General features: G+C 37.0%; 1 protein-coding gene across 2 annotated transcripts; it reads right to left on the bottom strand.

The window, feature by feature from the left end:
• Positions 1–368: 368 nt before the first annotated feature.
• serac1 (serine active site containing 1) lies at positions 369–19,271 on the bottom strand. Of its 2 annotated transcripts, none has more exons than XM_079889249.1 (17): positions 19,148–19,271; positions 18,619–18,840; positions 12,596–12,632; positions 12,270–12,412; positions 11,239–11,328; positions 10,212–10,343; positions 9,935–10,056; positions 9,729–9,857; positions 8,898–9,011; positions 7,571–7,733; positions 7,328–7,478; positions 6,711–6,852; positions 6,457–6,557; positions 6,233–6,330; positions 4,719–4,901; positions 3,146–3,289; positions 369–3,027 (listed from the first exon to the last, which is right to left on the bottom strand). In XM_079889249.1, the coding sequence occupies exons 2-17, from the start codon at positions 18,710–18,712 to the stop codon at positions 2,891–2,893; spliced, it is 1,980 nt and encodes a 659-aa protein (XP_079745375.1). In that variant the 5' UTR covers positions 18,713–18,840; positions 19,148–19,271; the 3' UTR covers positions 369–2,890. The 2 variants fall into 2 exon arrangements, with proteins under 2 accessions (XP_079745375.1, XP_079745376.1); XM_079889250.1 differs by having other exon boundaries at positions 18,619–18,766.
• Positions 19,272–19,514: the final 243 nt, after the last annotated feature.

Genomic DNA, 19,514 nt, shown 5'->3' with positions numbered 1-19,514 from the left:
AGTTCAATTTAACTTTACAAAGACTTTCAATCATTAAAGCTATCTGAACTCTGGACATAGGCTAAATAATTAAATTAATTTTTTTTTGAGATACATGAGAATGTTAATGTGCACACTGGTAATTGGTGTTAAACAATATTACTTGGCTCATGATGTCAATATGTTAAGGCTGCTGTAAGCGAAACATCCTGCAATTATGAAACACTACAATTCGTTGCAAAAACTAAGTTAAAAACGGCCATTGTCTGAAGACTTTAGGACTTTGACCTGTCGCCGCTACGCATTGCCTACTTTTTTTTATTAACCTCGCCAAATTTGACAAGATTATTGAAAATGATTGTGTTACAGAGAAGATATGAAACCAGTTGAATTTAATACAGTGATTTATTACAAACTTACTGTGTTTACTTACATAGCTACATAATTGCATATTACTTTAGAATTAATGTTTTAAATATAGCTTAAAATTTGAATACAGCAACATCTCCATCAGCGACAGGTAACGTTGTTTCTAGAGTGCCGCTGTCCTGCAGAGTTTAGCGTCAACTCCGATTAAAAACCTCACCTGTCTTAAATATCCTAAAGACGATGATTAGCTGGTTCAGGTGTGTTTGATTAGGGTTGAAGGAGCTAAACTCTGCACCCAGGACCGACATTACACATCCTTGTTATTGATTAAATATGAAAGTAAAACGGCCAGTAGGTGGTGGCTGCTCGGAGAAGATCGACGCTCGCGGTGCCAGGTCAAGTGCATTAGAGGTGAATGATGGATCATCAGACAGGCATTAATGTAACAGGTCGTTGTTAGGATGACGAATTTAACTATACCATATTGCCAGGTATACGTATACCGGCAACAGTTTGAGTAGCAGGCACACATGCAGTTTAAAGGTGTCCTGTTGATGGTCGTCTTCCCCTGTATAACAAGTAAGCATCAGTAGCCACGAGTCGCATTAGTGTGACGTCAACTCCCCTCTTCGATTGATTGGCTGGAGGAGTATCTGTCAATCTAGAACTAGTGGACCAATGGTGACGCTTAAGCCCGCCCTAATTTACATGAAACTCGAACTGCAACATTTGGAAGAGCAAGCGCAGAACATAGAAAGAAGAGCGAAGAGAAAAACATCACAAGCATACAAAAGAGTAAAATATGAGCAGAAAATGCAAGAAAGCACAAAGTACACAGTAATAAAACCATACTTTTTAACAAAGCATGACCATAAGTTTAAGTTTTGTGCAAAATAACTTTTAATGTGTTTAAAGTTTTTATTCATGCTTGTTATTTCTTTATTCACGCTTATTATATTTTGATCCGTGACCACGTTGTTTGCTATTCTGATCATTTTGCATTCTTTTTTTCAGTTTGTGCAATATATTTTTACATGTGTTTTTAAATTTTTGATTCACGCTTATTATTTTTTTATACGCGACCGCTATATATTTGGCGGGAATTTGATCCCATAAAGCTGCTCATAAAAATATGATATAATCAGAGAATGTCTAATAGGAAGAGAATTGGCACTCCCTGCTTACTTCCGGTTTCTGGACTGGCTGCAGTAACACGTCTCTGTCCATGCGGGGGCGCTCGCAGGCGAGTGCAGAATGAATAAAGGTCTATGGCGAAAAACCCTCAAAATCCACTTTTCTCAGGATATAATTTTTTGTCTAGTAATTTGAATGTTGTATTCGAAAGGAGATGCAAAGAAATTACACATTGCTGGGTGTTAGATTTTTTAGAGTCACTTATTTGGTTTAAAAAGTATTTTAAAATGTCAATGACGTCAGAATGCTGACGTCATTAGCAGAATGCTAGCGTGTTATGGGCAACAACAACTCAACCTGTAAGAAATCGAAAAGAAATATGTACTCGTTCATTCAACTTTCGACCTATAACCCATGTTGAACTTGCAAAACCTACAATAAAATCTGAGATTTCTCAAAGGCAATCAGGTGAAAGAGACACATTTAGCCGTATAGCCCCATAGACTCACATTCAGTCTGCACTCGCGCGCGGTCACCTCCAGTGGAATTCTAATGGAACTGCAACCAAGATCGATACAATGGGGCTAATAGGAAGTGCCAAGGCTCTCCGTAGACGGGCTCTGATATAATCCCATTCAGTGTAGAAATAGTAAAAGTATATGATTTAAGTGGAATATAAAGTTATGACACACAGCTTTATTCAGCGTGTTAAAGATTTCACAATTATTGTGTCTTGCACAGTCACCATCAAAATAAAAGTAGTAGGGTCCCATGCAAGTACTACAATTAATACATTAGTACAAAAATACTGGAAAATTACAGCCAAGATCACGACCAACCTGTGTCTGAGGTAGGGATACAAAGAAGGCTGGTGAGTTAAGAAAATAAGGCTAGTTTTTAGTCTGTGTTATTATTAAATATTTCTTTTTCTTCCAAGAATAAATAAAACGGACTTTCTATAAATGAGTTTTAAAATGTGACGTTATATAGTAAACAATAAACTTGATCCTCATTTCTTTTTTGTTATAGCTTAAAGGTAAAATAAATGCTGAAAAGTTCTCACTTAAAATAATTGAAGCAAAATACAGTACAAGGCAATGGTGAAGAGGGCAAAACACATGAAAAGGTAAACTAAGGTGTTATGACAAAGCATATTCATATTGGCATGGCAAGCATTTAAAACTGAAAAGAAAAAATAAATAAAACTGAAAGGTCAGTGGTGTTTCCATTTCACAAATAAATGGACATGAAATGGTTAAAGGATCATGAAAAAAAAAAAAGTTCAGTTGCAATTTTAGTACATCCTTTCAGTCAGTGGTAAAACTATACTTTTTTTTAATGTAATGGTTGAATCCTCAAGAGGCAATGCCATGGCAAGAGATTGGTTTTGGACTGTGGACTTCAGAGATTACTTCATTCTCTGTCCTCCAAGAGCATCCAGAATAAATTGTAAAGTACGTTTATAGAGAAAAGTGTCCTTTTTTTCTGGCTTGCAGATGTTGAGGTGATCCACATCCACCTGGATGAGGTCCCCAAAACCCAGATCTGAATGAGAAAAAGGAGAAGTTTGTTTTCTGATATCAGATACCTAAAACTGACAATGGCCTTAGAATGATGATGAGAAGGAACTGCTGCTGCTTGTTGTTCAGTTGCTCTGACCTACCTGCCGACTGGGGTGGAACTACCAAAATTTTGAGCATTGGCCCAATGGATGTTGGCAGTGTTTCTGCAAAGCTAAGAACCTTGTACTCTTGATCCTTTGCAATGCTACAAAAATTTTCATGTAAGTCCCGCAAAGCTGGAGAGTCTGAGTAGAAATAGATGAACAGAAAAATTATGTGAACTGAGACATACTGTAGGACCTTAATCTTAGCAGGAGGAATTAAAGGTGCAGTAAGCAATTTCTGAGAAACGCTGTTGAAAGTGGATCGGATCGAGAACCACAACACACTTGTAGCCGATCAGCAGTGATGTTGGGGGTAGGGATGGCGAAAACTAAAAATTTTCTTGACCGACCACCGAGCCTCATTAGCCGGTTGAAACCAGTTAACCAATTAGTTTAAAATATGCTACGCTATTTGAAATAACAGCCATTTCGAGTCGCACCTGCAATTTCGCAACTCTGTCGCATCTCTCTGCCGCTCTGCCTCCCGCTCACGTCAGTTTTTTTAAATCCCCTACAGCGCGAAACATGAGTCCCGCAAACGCGGTGCCGAGGAGCTTGTATGTAATCGGAGGACAAATGGCTCCTTAGTTTCGATATGGTTTGGGTACAAGGTGATCGCGTTGAAAATAAAGGCGTTTGTCTAGCGTTAGAAGCTCATTTGAAACATTGCCGCGGCTCATTTAAGAAAATGACAGCTCCGAAGAGACGCCGCTTTAGTATGAGGTAGTGCTAACAATAATAAAGAAAGATGATGATTCCTGTCGTATGCCCTGGCTCTAACCTCGAGTGTTTTAGCCTGTAGCCTTTACTTTTCGCAAATCTTGTGAGCGCACGAACCCAAACGCTGTGACCTCACGCCAAATGTTTTTATTGTTTTTGTTTTTTTTAACCGACTACCGACAACTTTGATCGGTTAACGTTGATACGGTCAACCATTGGTCAAACAGTCATCGGTTAACATCCCTAGTTGGGGGAGGAGAGAGGGAGATTTGAAGAAAGACTGTAGAAAGAGAGATGTCTGAGAGACATTACAAAATAGAAAAGTTCAGAGGAATATCATTGGAAAAAGAAGAGTTATGATCAGGCAAAAGCTTTAGGAACCAAGTTAATATAAGAAAAGCTATCCAGCACTGGGAAATCCTGAAAACGGACACAATATTTCCGCTCCATACATGAGTAACATTGCTTTTGCTGTTGATGTTAGCTATAGTAACAGGACAGTTTTGAGTGTCATTGTTTGTCTGGAGCTGGTGTGCTGCTGCTGGCGACTAACAACCAACTCATGCTTGTATAAACTCTTATGTCCTGTATGTAAATTTTTTGCTCTTCCTCGTTGTTCGTTCATCATATTCGCTTTATTTTTTGAGAAGCATTATTTTGCTTTGCTTCAGCAATGATAAAGAGACATCCATTCTTGCATTGAGTTCATACATTTTGAGGGCGGAGCAATGAAGGGAGGGGTGTGTTTGTTTGGGTTGATTTCAAATATCAACAGTGTTTCTCAGAAATCGCTTACTGCACCTTTGACATTATATTAAAATTCAGAGAACAAAAAGAAATCACATCATACCTCTACATAGTTCTTTCACTTCAATGGAAGGAAACAGGAGGTATCTGACATTTACAGAATACCCAGCCATGAATGTGCCGTGATGAGGAACACTGTAGAACAGAATTCCCTTCGTGTTCTTGATCAGTGCACTGAGATCAGGATCTTTTGAGGCATCTAAGAGGATCTTTTTCACAAGTAAACCTATGAATCAAATTATGATACAGAGTTACTCAACAGACCCCATATTACAAATGTCTTTTTTGTAAACCACAAAAACAAATATTAAAAAATAAAGTCCCTGTTGAAAAAATAAAAAAAAATAAAAAATAAAAAAAAAATAATAATAATAATAATATTATATATATATATATATATATATATATACACACACACACACACACAGTTGTAATCAAAATAATTCAACCCCCATTGCAAATCAGAACAAATCAAACAAAAGTAATTGAAATAGCTCAACACAACCAATGTTTCAAGTGGTTTCAAATTCAACTGAAAATGCAACTGTTAATGACTTCTGCAGACTCAAAATTATTCAACCCCCTGAACAGAATCCCTCACAACAGCCCAAATCTGCAAAACAGGTGTTGTCTCAAGCACACCTGATGCAACTTATCAAGGGCTTCATTAGTTGCACAAGGTGTGCTTGAGCTAGAACACATTAAATATCTGAGCTGGCTAGGTTTGTTGAGTGTCACGTTTGACTGTGTGTTTGAAATATGGCTCAGTCAAAAGAATGGTCCAAAAAGAGAAGATATCACCGCCCTTCACAAACAAGGAACAGGATACAAAAAGATAGCGAAGGCACTAAATGTGGTTACACTACCTGGACGTGGCAGAAAAAGGAAGCTATCAACGGCTGCAACCAGATTTCTGGGAAGGCAGTAGGGCTGTCACTTTTGTGAAAAAAATACTGTTCGATTTTTGAGACATAAGTGTTCATGTCTAAAGACGTTTCCATTTTAAACACCAAATATAGGCAAATCCATGGACAACTAACAGGCATTAGGACGAACGTAAAGAGGGCGCTTGAGACGCGCACAAGAGACGCGCACAATCTCTGGTGGGATTTGAAGAAAGCGGTTGTGGCACGCAAACCCAAGAATATTACGGAACTGCAGGCCATTGCTCATGAGGAATGGGCTAAGATTCCTCAGAATCGCTGCCAGAAGCTGGTGTCCGGTTATACATCTCATTTGCAGGAGTTCATGACAGCAAAAGGGTGTTCTACTAAGTATTAAAGATGCTTGCCACTGCATAAGTCATTAAAAGTTGCATTTTCAGTAAAATTTGGGGAAACAACTTGAAACATTTGTTGTGTTGAGCTATTTCAACTACTTCACATATATAAGCAGTGGCAGTTTTAAATGCAGTTCAAACAGCAATTGCAATAGGATTTTGTTTAGTTATTTTGTAAAAAGCTATTCTATCGCTATCGCAAATAAATGTAACAGGAAGATTTGGAAGTTACTCTCATATTCAGGTGCTGGTTATTGTAAGACCCACCATGGACTAACCTCCCATACTGTGGGCTACCCAGACCACAGGCCTGTCCCCTACACCTGCATCCTTCAACTTCCTCAGCAGTTCCTGACTCCTGTAGGCCAAGGACTTCCTGTATAGCACAAAAAGTGAAAAGAAAAAAAAAACTAAACAAACATTGACACCATGTATGCTACATTGAGTTAATCAGATGATTTATTGATGTAAATCATTGAATATTCACACCATGACTGTTTACCTTTGGTTTTCAGCAGGACACTTAGCCTTCCAGTCACTTAAATGGGTGTCATACTCCACAGACAGGATCCTGATGTTTGGACAGTCTTCAGCCAACCATGACTGTGGAAAATACAAAATAAGATTTGAATTCCTGACTTTGGACTTTGGTCTGACTTTCAAAATACCTCTGAAGCTCTGTTATGCCATTATACCGCAAATAGTATTTTGATAACTGAGATTTTACCCATATGTTTCTTTAAGAAAACATCTGACCTTGGGCCAGCATTCAGTGTAGTCCTCTCGGACCCCCTCCACCTTGTCATCATCCGTCACATCAGGGTCCTTTTGACGCCATGTTTTAAAAGCTGCTCCCAAGAGGCCGTGCACGAAGAGAACATCAGCTTTGATTGGCTGGCTGAATAAATATGGAAAACATATATTAGTAAAACAAATCATCTACACTACCCTTTAAAAGTTTGGGGACAATCAGATTCTTTTGAAAGAAATTATAACTTTTATTCAGCAAGGATGCATTAAATTAATCGTGTGACAGTAAAGACTTTTATAATGATACAGAAGATTTCTATTTCAAATGAATGCTGTTCTTTTGAACTTTCCAACTATTTTTAACATTGATAATAAGAAATGTTTCTTGAGCAATAATCAACACAATAGAATAATTTCTGAAGAATCATGTGACACTGAAGACTGGAGTAATGATACTAAACATTCAGCTTTGCCATCACAGGAATGAAGTACATTTTAAAATATATTAAAACAGAAAATGGTTATTTTAAATTGTATTAATTGTACTATTTTTATTGTATTATTGATCAAATAAATGCTGCCTTGGTGAGCATGAGGCAGTCCAAATAAGCTAGCATGCTTACTTTGTGCGGCATTGTGGGTGCAAAATGTAAACACCATCCTGGTACTTCTGCCTTACTGCATCTCTGTCCAAATTGGCTAAAGCGCGGGCAGCATAAGATGCCTGCATGATGTGTGGTGACTGGATCATCTTAGCCAGGACAGATATCCAACCTTAAGGACAACCACAAAATAAAATAAAATAAATACTCTATTCAACATTAAATCTAACTCATAAATCAGTAATACAAAAGTACAAGGCTAACCCGACTGCACTATGGCCGTGTGCGCACTCTCATTCAGGGCGAGATTTCCAATAATTCGCACAATGTTGCACTGAATTTTCGGAGAGTCTCTGCGAAGCTGGTAGACTCTTTGCAAGAGCTGCAGTCCTCCATTAGCAACAATGTGGTCACAATGACTGTGGACCTATGAACAAAGAACAACCCAATTGGAAATGCTTTGAATTTATATGTTTATTAAAACCAACAATGATTTGCTCAAGTCAAACTGGCCTTAAAGGGGTCCTATTATGCCCTTTTACGAAGTCTTGATTTTGTTTTTGGGGTGTGCTAGAATATATTTTCATGCTTGATTGTTCAAAAAAACGCATTTTTAAAAAAAAAAAGTATTTATTACATTATTACAGCTCTTCTCTCCCCAGTCTGGCCCGAACACGCTGATTTCGATGAAGCCGAAATACAAAATGTGCTGTGATAAGTTAGCTGGCCCAGTGTGTTGTGATTGTCAGCGCTTGGCGCGTGTTCGGGAAATGTCCCGCCCCTCCATAACAGCGAGTTCTTCTCTAGTGTAAATACTGAGGTTGGCGTCAATTTCAAACAAATTCGAGCCCGATTCAGACCCTGACAGTGTCTCTTTGACAGCGAAAACACTAGCTATGTCCCAAATGACACACACTATGTACTTATGCACTATGTACTCAACCGTGTAGTGTATGAACTTTATACATTTATTTTGTCTTTCAACATCGGAGTCTGATAGCCCCTCCCTGTCCAACGTTCCACACTTAGTTTTTTCGGTTAAATAAGTGCATCATCCGGGTACTTAAAGAGCACTTTTTTTTTTTTTTTCTTCAGTGTGAACACACTACTCGCACTATTTATACTACAAAATGGCATAGAATAGTGCACAAGTACGTGATTTGGGACGCACCTACTGTCTTCTCTAATGCAGCTCATCCAGGCCTTGCAGACCTTTTTTGCATATTGCGTAGGTGGGAATTATTTAAATGAGTACCACTGTGACTTCATAAGATCCGGGAAAAAACGCGGTGTAGTCCAAATGAGCCGTTCGTTATAGTTCTTGAAAAGTGGATTCCCTGTGGAGTAGACTTTGAGCTTTGTAACCTTGCAGATCTTTTTAATGCTCAAACTGCAACATTACACACTAACTAAAGTTGAAAAAGTGGAAAAGCATAATAGGACCCATTTAAACTTAATTAAACTGAAGGTACACATCCAGAAATATCTACAAAACATCACTCATCATACACAAGCATCCTGTTTTCTTTGATCATCGGCTACTTCCTTGTTGCAAAATACATGTCATTTAGCAGAGTCTGTAAATCTTCACCTTTGAGTGCTGGACCAGGGCCTGCAGGCAGAACGTCTCCACCTTCTCAGAGGGGGTAGAAGTGAGACTTTGGGCGTAGGGCAACCCATTTCCTCCAAAACACCACAGCCCTCCCTGTAACCACAGACCAAAATGCACAGCTAACGGATTGCCTCTTTTTTCTGGATATAAATTCGACTAAATAGAGTGCAACAGTGCTTGCTCACTTTTTCAGCACCCTTGGTTCTGGAAGTGTTTTTCCCATTCATATTTCCCATGGGGATTTAAAAAAAAAAAGGTTTTGTTAAAGAATTAAGCAATGAACCAAACCTACCAGCTACAAAGTGAATCACAACATTACAAACTTTGATTTGAAGTAAAAAGATACTTGAAAATTGAACAAATAGACTTAGGTACAAGAAGGTGTTCAGTCAGGGAAAGAACTACAATCCCATGAAACATTGTGAATTATTTAATTGAAATTAAAAATATGGATTTAAAGATGCTCATTAAATAATATATTTCTATGTTCATTGCAAAATATGCACATTTATACAAATATTAAAGTAGTTTGAGAGTGTAGGGTGATTGACTATTACATTCACAGTGTTTCATGGGAGTGGTCAGCCCGTTTTGATTTTCTGATTGGTTTAATCACCTGGAATTCCACTGTTAAACAATTATGTAAGACATAAGTTGCCATATACAGCAATATCAATGAACAACTTTGTAGCTCACAAAAGTTTATAAGCTATTGTTAAGAATCAGTTCCCCTACTGAGAAAATGAATGGGATCTTTATTTGCAGATGCTGACTGTTGCACTCTATAGCTTGAGTGTGTTTATGTCTCACCCGTTGAGAGGCTAGTGATTGGCTGCTCTCTCGAAGTGCCAGGGAAGTAAAGTACTGCACACACTGATCCACCTCCGACTGGGGCAGAGATCCCAGTAACTGCCTAAGTTCCTCTTCTATTGATATATCCTATACATGCACAACACATTAGCACTAGTAGCTGACAGCAGTTCAATTTGGCTTTTGTCTGAATGATAGCTACCCACATCATCAGAGTGTGGCAGTAGAGGAGGAGGGAGAAAGAAGCGCAGGTCCACGTTAGGTATCCGTGCGAGAGCCACAGATGTGCGCTGATCTACCACCTGTGCTGCAGTCCGGTATTGATAATCTGTGTCGGATAAGACAAAAGATCAATCAGAGCTCACAGAATATATAGTGATGTGTTTTTTTCTCTGGTGGTAAAAAATAGGGGTTTTTTTTCAGCAATAACATTAATGTCAATAAATCTTGTAATAATGGGATTGAAGTGCTGCTGTCTCTCACCCTGCCAGTGGTGATTTTGGGCCAGTTCCTGCACAGCCTGCTGTCTCACGGCCCGGTCAGCAGAGAAGGTTCTTTTCAGCAGCATCCATAGCGCACATTCATTAGGATCTGCATCTAGATGACTGAGACGCTCTAATTTTAAAAAACAAAATGAACACAGGCTCATTTCACATAACTACAAATACAATGACACGCTAGAAATTATGGAAACAGATGCCTTCAGTTAAACATAGAGTACAGTAAAGTTTTCTATAGTCTATCAGTCTACTACTATGGCACACTTTGCTAAACTGTTTTGTGCTAAACATACACTACCATACAAAAGTGTCAGTAAGATTTTTTTAATGTTTTTGAAAGAAGGCTCCTATTTTCACCAAGCATGCATTTATGTGATACACATGTTATGTATTACTTTTACAACTTAAAATTACTGTTTTCTATTTTAATATATTAGCTGAATTTTCAGAACCATTACTCCAGACTTCAGTGTCACATGATCCTTCACAAATCATTCTAATGTGCTGAATTGATGCTAAAGAAACATTTCTTATTATAAACAGAAGTATTATCAAGCAGTTGTGCTGCCAAATATCTTGTGCAAATTGTGATATTTTCACGTTTCTTTGATGAATAGCATTTATTCGAAATGGAAATATTTTGTAACAAATGTATTTACTGTCATTTTTTATCAATTTAATGCAAAGCATACTTGCTGCATAATGGTACTCATTTCTTTAAAAAAATCTTACTGACCCTAAACTTTTGAACAGTAGTGTATATTATAAACTACCCTTCAGTCTCAAACCTGATGCCAAGTATGCTGTGATAAAAAAAAATAAAAAATAAAAATTTTAAGCAGTGTATTAGATTGTACATTATGCACAAGAACAGAGATACCTGTCCCATTTAAAACAGAACAATATTCCATGTCAATTCCTCTCTGAATAACTACAGGTTACATCTAGTTAAAAGCATTAACAGGCTCCATGACTTGTCATTGCCATCAAAAAGAGATGAAACTACTCACCGTCCAGTGGGTGACGAAGAACTCTTGATGTAATTTCAAGAAACTTTCTAGCTGCTTTATGAAGCTCCTTCCTGGTCTTGATAGCGAGGCCTGAAACAGGAATATTGTCTGTTGAGGGCAGTAAATTCCAACAAGTAAATCAACTGTAATACACGAATGGCCTAATTGTAAAAAATATAGAACAATACATTTATAATATACTATCAAAAAAATGTAATCTAATTGAAGACTATATGATGCCCCTTCAAAAACTTAATTTATGCCAAAGAACTCTTGAAGCAAAAATACTGGACTGTTGTGTTAGTGGATTGGATTTTATTGTTGACTACTATTTTGAAAAGAAAGCCTGAACTGTTGTGTAATGACTAGGGCTGTCAAACGATTAATCGCATCCAAAATAAAAGTTTGTGTTTACATAATATATGTGTGTGTATGGAGTATAATTATTTTCTATATATAAATACACACACATGCATATATATTTAAGAAAAATGTGTTATTTATATGTAAAATATTTATATATAATATAAATTATATATAATATAAATATATATACATGTAAATATTTCTTAAATATATACATGCATGTGTGTGTATTTATATATAGAAAATAATTATACACCGTACACACACATATATTATGTAAAAACAAACTTTTATTTTGGATGCGATTAATCGCGATTAATCGTTTGACAGCCCTAGTAATGACGTAATGTGTGTGAGAACGGAGGTGAAGGAGTAGAAAATAGAGATGACGTTCGTTACTCGGGTCTCGGGTGCTTCATTGTTTTATAACTTCAGACAAATACCACAAATTGTTTGTTCAAAGCGTCTCATTTTCATCACTAGCAAGTACTTTCTTAAGCAAATCAGGACCACTGAGGCACATTCGTTTGCAGTAGTGGTGTAGTATTTCCTCATTTGCAAGTTGCTATGAGGAATAAATGTAAATGCAAATTGATCTTTCAGCTCACTGACATTTACACACTCTCTCAAGCACAAAAACACACAAGCGTGAAAACTGAATGTACCAGAAGCAAGGCTCTCTTGTTCCCTATTAGTGGCGTGAGTCAGGTAGATGTAGGACTTGTGCTTCTCCTGTAGTATTGCACTGGTGTCAATAGTGAGGGCCTGGTTGAGAGTAACCACCTCATATGTGATGAAAACACAGCCTCTGTGTAAGCAAACTTGATAAAGTCACAATATGTTTCAGAGAGGGATAACAAATCTGGCTCGGAAGATATATTACTTTTAACATCTGCTTCCTCTGACATTCTCTGTAAAATTGTATGATATCATTTTATTGATGGCTTGTCGAATACATGCAAAAATAAAACATAAGAATCTGCAAACCTACCCCAATACTATTGCTCCTGTCACTTTTGCTATTTTTCCTAGAGACAAGAATGAGATGAAGACCAGAATTCAGTATTATTCAGTCAAGCAATAAATAAAGCATGCAGGGACTATCATGCAGGACTGATAGGAATGTAGCAGCCACAAACAAAATGTATTTTTTATGGGAAATATAGACTACCATTCAAAGATTTGGGGGTCGTATTATTTTCTAAAACGTTTTTGTAATAAGTCTCTTACACTGAACTAAGCTGCATTTATTTTATCAAAATAACTGTAAAACAGTAATATTGTGAAATTTTATTACAATTTAAAATAACTATTTTCTATTTGAATATAAAAATTGTTGAATATAAAATGTAATTTTTTCCTGTGATGGCAAAGTTGAATTGTCAGCAGTCATTGCTCTAGTCTTCAGTGTCACATGATCCTTCAGAAATCATTCTAATATGATGATTTGGTGATCAAGAAACATTTTATTATTAACAATCTTAATGAACGGATCTTTAATGAATAAAGTTTCAAAGAACAGTGTTTATGTGAAATATAAATCTTTTGTAACAGTTTAACATCAATTGTAACATAAATGTCTTTACTGACACTTTTGACGCATCCTTGCTAAATAAAAGTATTGTTTAAAAAAATCCTACATTCCATAAACTTTTGAAGGTAGTGTAAATTTATGAATAACAACAAAATATTATTTGTTTATCTAAAAAAAAAATATATATATAGAAATAAGGGTTTTAAAATGTATGTAGACTAGAGATGTCCCAAAGTCACTAACAAACCTGCGTGAAGTTGGCCCCCCACCCAACGCAAAACGTCGTCAAACTATGCTCAATCGTTTGTGCTCCGTTTGTACTGGTTTGTGCTGTAAAATTTTTCGTTTGTGCTGTTTCGGTTTTTTAGATATTAAAAAAATATTTTTAGGTCATTCTGAGGTCACTCAGCCCCCCCACATGCTCCAAATTCACCGAAAATAGTCTCGTTCGTTTGTGCTTCGTTTGTGCTGGTTTGTGCCAGTGAAATTTTCGTTTGTGCTGCGTTGGGTTTTAAAATATCAGAAATTGAATTATAGACGATGACGTCACCAGCCCCCCCACATGCTCCAAATTCACCCAAAATAGTCTCGTTCGTTTGTTCTTCGTTTGTGCTGGTTTGTGCTGTAAAAAGTTTCGTTTGTGCTGCTCCGGTTTTTTAGATATTAAAATAATATTATGTGGTCATTCTGAGGTCACTCAGCCCCCCCACATGCTCCAAATTCACCGAAAATAGTCTCGTTCGTTTGTGCTTCGTTTGTGCTGGTTTGTGCCAGTGAAATTTTCGTTTGTGCTGCGTTGGGTTTTAAAATATCAGAAATTGAATTATAGACGATGACGTCACCAGCCCCCCCACATGCTTCAAATTCACCCAAAATAGTCTCGTTCGTTTGTGCTTCGTTTGTGCTGGTTTGTGCTGTAAAAAGTTTCGTTTGTGCTGCTTCGGTTTTTTAGATATTAAAATTATATTTTTAGGTCATTTCCGAGGTCACTCAGCCCCCCCACATGCTCCAAATTCACCCAAAATAGTCTCGTTCGTTTGTGCTTCGTTTGTGCTGGTTTGTGCCGGTAAATTTTTCGTTTGTGCTGCGTTGGGTTTTAAAATATCAGAAATTGAATTATAGACGATGACGTCACCAGCCCCCCCACATGCTCCAAATTCACCCAAAATAGTCTCGTTCGTTTGTGCTTCGTTTGTGCTGGTTTGTGCCGGTACAATTTTCGTTTGTGCTGCATCGGCCTTTAAAATATTAGGCCTAGACACTGAATGAAAGCGAATTATAGACTTCACCAGCCCCCCACCTGCTCCAAATTCACCCCAAACATGCTCAATCGTTTGTCTTCGTGTGTGCTGCAAAACGTAGGCTATATATATATATTTTTTTTTTTTTTTTTTTTCAGAAGCTAGTTGAAGTAACAAGGTAAGACCGAAACGGATTAAATTAATCAAAAGTAAAAAATGTATCAAAAATGTAATTTTCCACAAACAATATTAAACATAAAAAAAACACACAAATAAAACAATATTTATTAAAATAATACAAAATACAATACAAAATAAGAGCCTTTCTTAACTGAGCAGTGAGCACCAATAATAATTGAGCACAAAATCAACATCTTATGATTTTCTAAAGAATAATGTGACTTTGAAAACTGGAGTAATGATGCAGAAAATTCAGCTTTGACATTACAGGAATAAATTACATTTGAATTATATTAAAACATTAAAATATTAATTATATGAAAATATCTATTTATAGGCTAATCATTTTTCACAATATCAGCAGCACTCCCAAACTGTAATACATTACAGATTACTTTATTACTTTTATTTAAAGGTATTATTTACCTTACAATAAAGGCTGTCTCAGAATTGTAATGCATTACACAGCAAAATCCCCAGAGTTAAATTAACTCTGCTCAGAGAACATTTGGTCCCTCTCTACATAGAGTTAAAATAACTCTGAAACAGAGTTAAAGTTAATGAGATACTTAAGTGATTAATTAAGTGATGATTGGGCATTAATGATGAACACCTGCTGTCAACAAGCAGAATCACTGAAGGAAAGAGAAACAAGAACAGAAAAAAGAGAAACACAAGAACTACAACTGACTTCCAGCCACAGATGAAATCAACTGAAGACAAAATAAGACATTAAATCTCTCAAGATCTCAGCAGAGGATTAAACAACTCCACAAACAGCATAACCAGCTTCACTTATTACTAACCAGATTGACTTTATTTCTGTCATACATTGACAGAAGTTCGTATTGAGAATTAACAGAGGTTTAGATGTTGACGATTTATTGAAAATGGTTGGTCACCATTATCGTGATGAGTGTTTCCTTTAGTTGGGCAGTTTGACTCTTAGTTTTATTTTTTGTGAGTTTGTGTTTTTTGTAACAGTTTTTACCAAAACACGTAATTTGTTACAAAGAATGCCAGATGCAAAGATGTTCAGGTGATCTAGTTTTCAACAACAAAAAGTAGAATGATGCACTTATATCGTCACTGTCCAAAAGTGATCATTTGATGTTAATAGATTATATTCACTAACAATACTCTCTTGCCACAGATTGGGCATTTTGAATTTTTTAAATACATAATAGGGGATTTTTTATTTATTTAAGACACAGATATCAAGAATCAGCATATGAATCTCAACAATGGTGACATGTTTCATGTCGCAATGCATCCTGGGAGCCATGAGTTTTATACTATTGTGGCTCCCAGCATGCATTGCAGCATGAAACATGTCACCATTGTTGAGATTCATATGCTGATTCTTGATGTCTTTGTCTTGAAAAAAAAAAAAAAAATCCCTATAATGTATTTTAAAAATCTAAATTCATAATGTCCGATCTGGAGTATTGTTAGTGAATATAATCTATTAACATCAAATAATCACTTTTAGACAGTCATGAGATAAGTGCATGTTTCTACTATATGTTGCTAAAATCTGTATCACCTGATCATCTTAGTTTTTGGTTTTCTTTGTAACAAATTACGTGTTTTGGTAAAAACAGTTACAAAAACCACCAACTTTCAAAAAGAGTCAAACTGCCCAACTAAAGGAAACACTCATCACCATTATGGTGACCAACCATTTTCAATAAATCATCAACATCTAAACCTCTGTTAATTCTCAATAAGAACTTTTGTAGACGTCTGACAGAAATACAGTCAGTCTGGTTAGTAATAAGTGAAGCTGGTAATGCTGTTTGTGGAGTTGTTTAATCCTCCTCTGCTGAGAACTTGTTGACAGCAGGTGTTCATCATTAATGCCCAATCATCACTTAATTAATCACTTAAGAATCTCATTAACTTTAACTCTGTTTCAGAGTTATTTTAACTCTCTTTAGAGAGGGACCAAATGTTCTCTGAACAGAGTTAATTTAACTCTGGGGATTTTGCTGTGTAGCTACTCCAGTTACTTTCACCAAAATAACTACAGAAGTAGGCTAGAACTTAACATTTCTAAAACGACTAGGGCTGTAAGAACAATATGCAATATGAAACCGAAATTCCGACGCTCCATCTACGAACCTGTGTTGCGGTGTGAGAAGGCAGAATCGCGACACACCCCTTCCAACTCCAGAGTCCAGATCCAATGCTACTACATGTTCATATCACTATTATTTGAAGTTAACATTATAAAATACATAGACTTACACCACAAAAATAGTTGAGGATAAATTCTTTAAAATTGGTCAATTCCAGCGTTATGGACGTGACATTTGCGCATATAAAATGCACTTAATACCAATATATTGAAACGTCTGTTATATATCCATAGGCTTATCCCTTAATAAAGGAGTCCAGATATTAGAAAAATATCAGTCTACTCATGCGTTTTATATTTATGAGGGAAATAGCATGTGCGCTACATTTTTTTTTGTTGTAATTCTATGAATTACTGCGCAAACCAAAAGTAATACTTGCCTACCGGATGAAGAAGCGTTGTCTCTCCGCAGAATATAAATTATTCATTTTATTTAATTCTTTAAAACTTTCACAGAGACCTCATACAGAAAGCACAAAGCCTTTCTTTAAAGTGAAATTCGTTTTGTTTTAATTGTATCTTAATTTTAATCATTGTTTCATATACCAAATGCCAGGATTTAATAGGCAAAATAAGAAGTAAAGGCCTATATCAGACATAATCAGGACATAGAGGCGCCGGCGCCTAAACTGCAGTTGGTCCAAATGAATCGAAACTCAGCGCCTAGGCCTACTTGCATCAGACATGTCTACTTTTAAACAGAACAATTCAAAACGAAAGAAAACAGACTGCTCTCTGCGTATGTATGAAATGTGCATTTCTCTGTGGTGCGTTCACGAAGATGCAGGCTGAAGTCACCGTCATTTAATGGGCTGGTGAAGTCACCGTCTATAATTCGCTTTTCATTCAGTGTCTAATATTTTAAAGGCAGATGCAGCAAAAACGAAAATTGTACCGGCACAAAACAGCACAAACGAAGCACATACGAAAAATTTACCGGCACAAACCAGCACAAACGAATGAGACTATTTGGGTAGAATTTGGAGCATGTGGGGGGGCTGAGTGACCTCAGAAATGACCTAAAAAATATTATTTTAATATCTAAAAAACCGAAGCAGCACAAACGAAACTTTTTACAGCACAAACCAGCACAAACGAAGCACAAACGAACGAGACTATTTTGGGTGAATTTGAAGCATGTGGGAGGGCTGGTGACGTCATCAACAATAATTGAATGTATAATATTTTAAAACCCAACGCAGCACAAACGAAAAATTTACCGGCACAAACCAGCACAAACGAAGCACAAACGAACGAGACTATTTTGGGTGAATTTGGAGCATGTGGGGGGCTGAGTGACCTCAGAATGACCACATAATATTATTTTAATATCTAAAAAACCGGAGCAGCACAAACGAAACTTTTTACAGCACAAACCAGCACAAACGAAGCACAAACGAACGAGACTATTTTGGGTGAATTTGGAGCATGTGGGGGGGCTGGTGACGTCATCGTCAATAATTCAATTTCTGATATTTTAAAACCCAACGCAGCACAAACGAAAATTTCACCGGCACAAACCAGCACAAACGAAGCACAAACGAACGAGACTATTTTCGGTGAATTTGGAGCATGTGGGGGGGCTGAGTGACCTCAGAATGACCTAAAAATATTTTTTTAATATCTAAAAAACCGAAACAGCACAAACGAAAAATTTTACAGCACAAACCAGCACAAACGGAGCACAAACGATTGAGCATAGTTTGACGACGTTTTGCGTTGGGTGGGGGGCCAACTTCACGCAGGTCACAAACAATACATTTAAGAATATCAGGCCCTGTTTTACTTGGTAGGTATCTTGGAAAGTGCCAGATATATTAAGGCTGTGTCTCAAATTCAAGTGAGCTGCATTCCTAGACAACCTTTTTTGCACCCTAAATGCAGTGAAGGTGGGCATGTCAGTAGGTTCAGGCTCTTACTAAGATCTCTCCATGGCAGTGCTCTCTTCACCGCAGGTCCAGTGCTGCTGCTCAGCCTCCGGACGCGGATCAGTCGCATGGCGGACACAGACATTGGCTTCCCTCGCAGATATCAGACGATTGCACACATCAATTCTTGGCCAGAGGGCTGGTGAGACATATATAGGCTACCAGCTGTTTATGATTGCTGGTGATCTTCTCACGTCGATTATAATCTAGACGCTAAAGGTTAAAGAAGAGGTGGTGGAGTTATGTGCCAGAGGAGTCACTGTCAGTTGTTTCCATTCTCTCTATTCAGTTTTGGAAACACTCAACACACTTCTTTAGTTATAGAGACTGCTGATATCAGGCTAACTGCTTAATAAACATCTTACATGAGTGATAATTCGTCATTTGATGAGGTTTAATAACCAGTCGGCTTGTAAGTTACATAAAAAGCCGAATAGTTGGGAGGCATTCTAGCGAAATTCATTGCGTGCGTACAAAATTGTCATTTAACGAATGAAACTACGTTAAATGTGCAATTTACCTATAAAACTGAAGTTCCTTCCGATAAACGCGGCATTAAAAAAAATCACGCTTGACAGCAAATATAAACAGGAACTGTTTTCAAGACTGAACGTGCTTTGACGTAGAGCGCCATTACCGTAAGTACCGCAAAGTCAGTGTCACGCGTCGAAAATGTCCTACCGTAATTGCTCACTTCTATTGTTCAATGTTTTTACGCCTGCCTGTAATAGTCCTAGTCCAGAAAAAATACATTAAAATAAAATAAATAAGTCCTAGTCCAGAATACTTTGCTAGAATATTGACGGTATGAAACTAACACCAAACAGGATATCTAAGTCAGTTGTGCAGTTGGCACAGGCACAGTAAGTCTATATAACATTTTAATT

The sequence above is a fragment of the Squalius cephalus genome (genome assembly GCF_949319135.1).
Source record: "Squalius cephalus genome assembly, chromosome: 12".
Taxonomy (NCBI): domain Eukaryota; kingdom Metazoa; phylum Chordata; class Actinopteri; order Cypriniformes; family Leuciscidae; genus Squalius; species Squalius cephalus.
The sequence above is the reverse complement of the archived record's forward strand: the minus strand, read 5'-3'. Positions and strand labels throughout refer to the sequence as shown.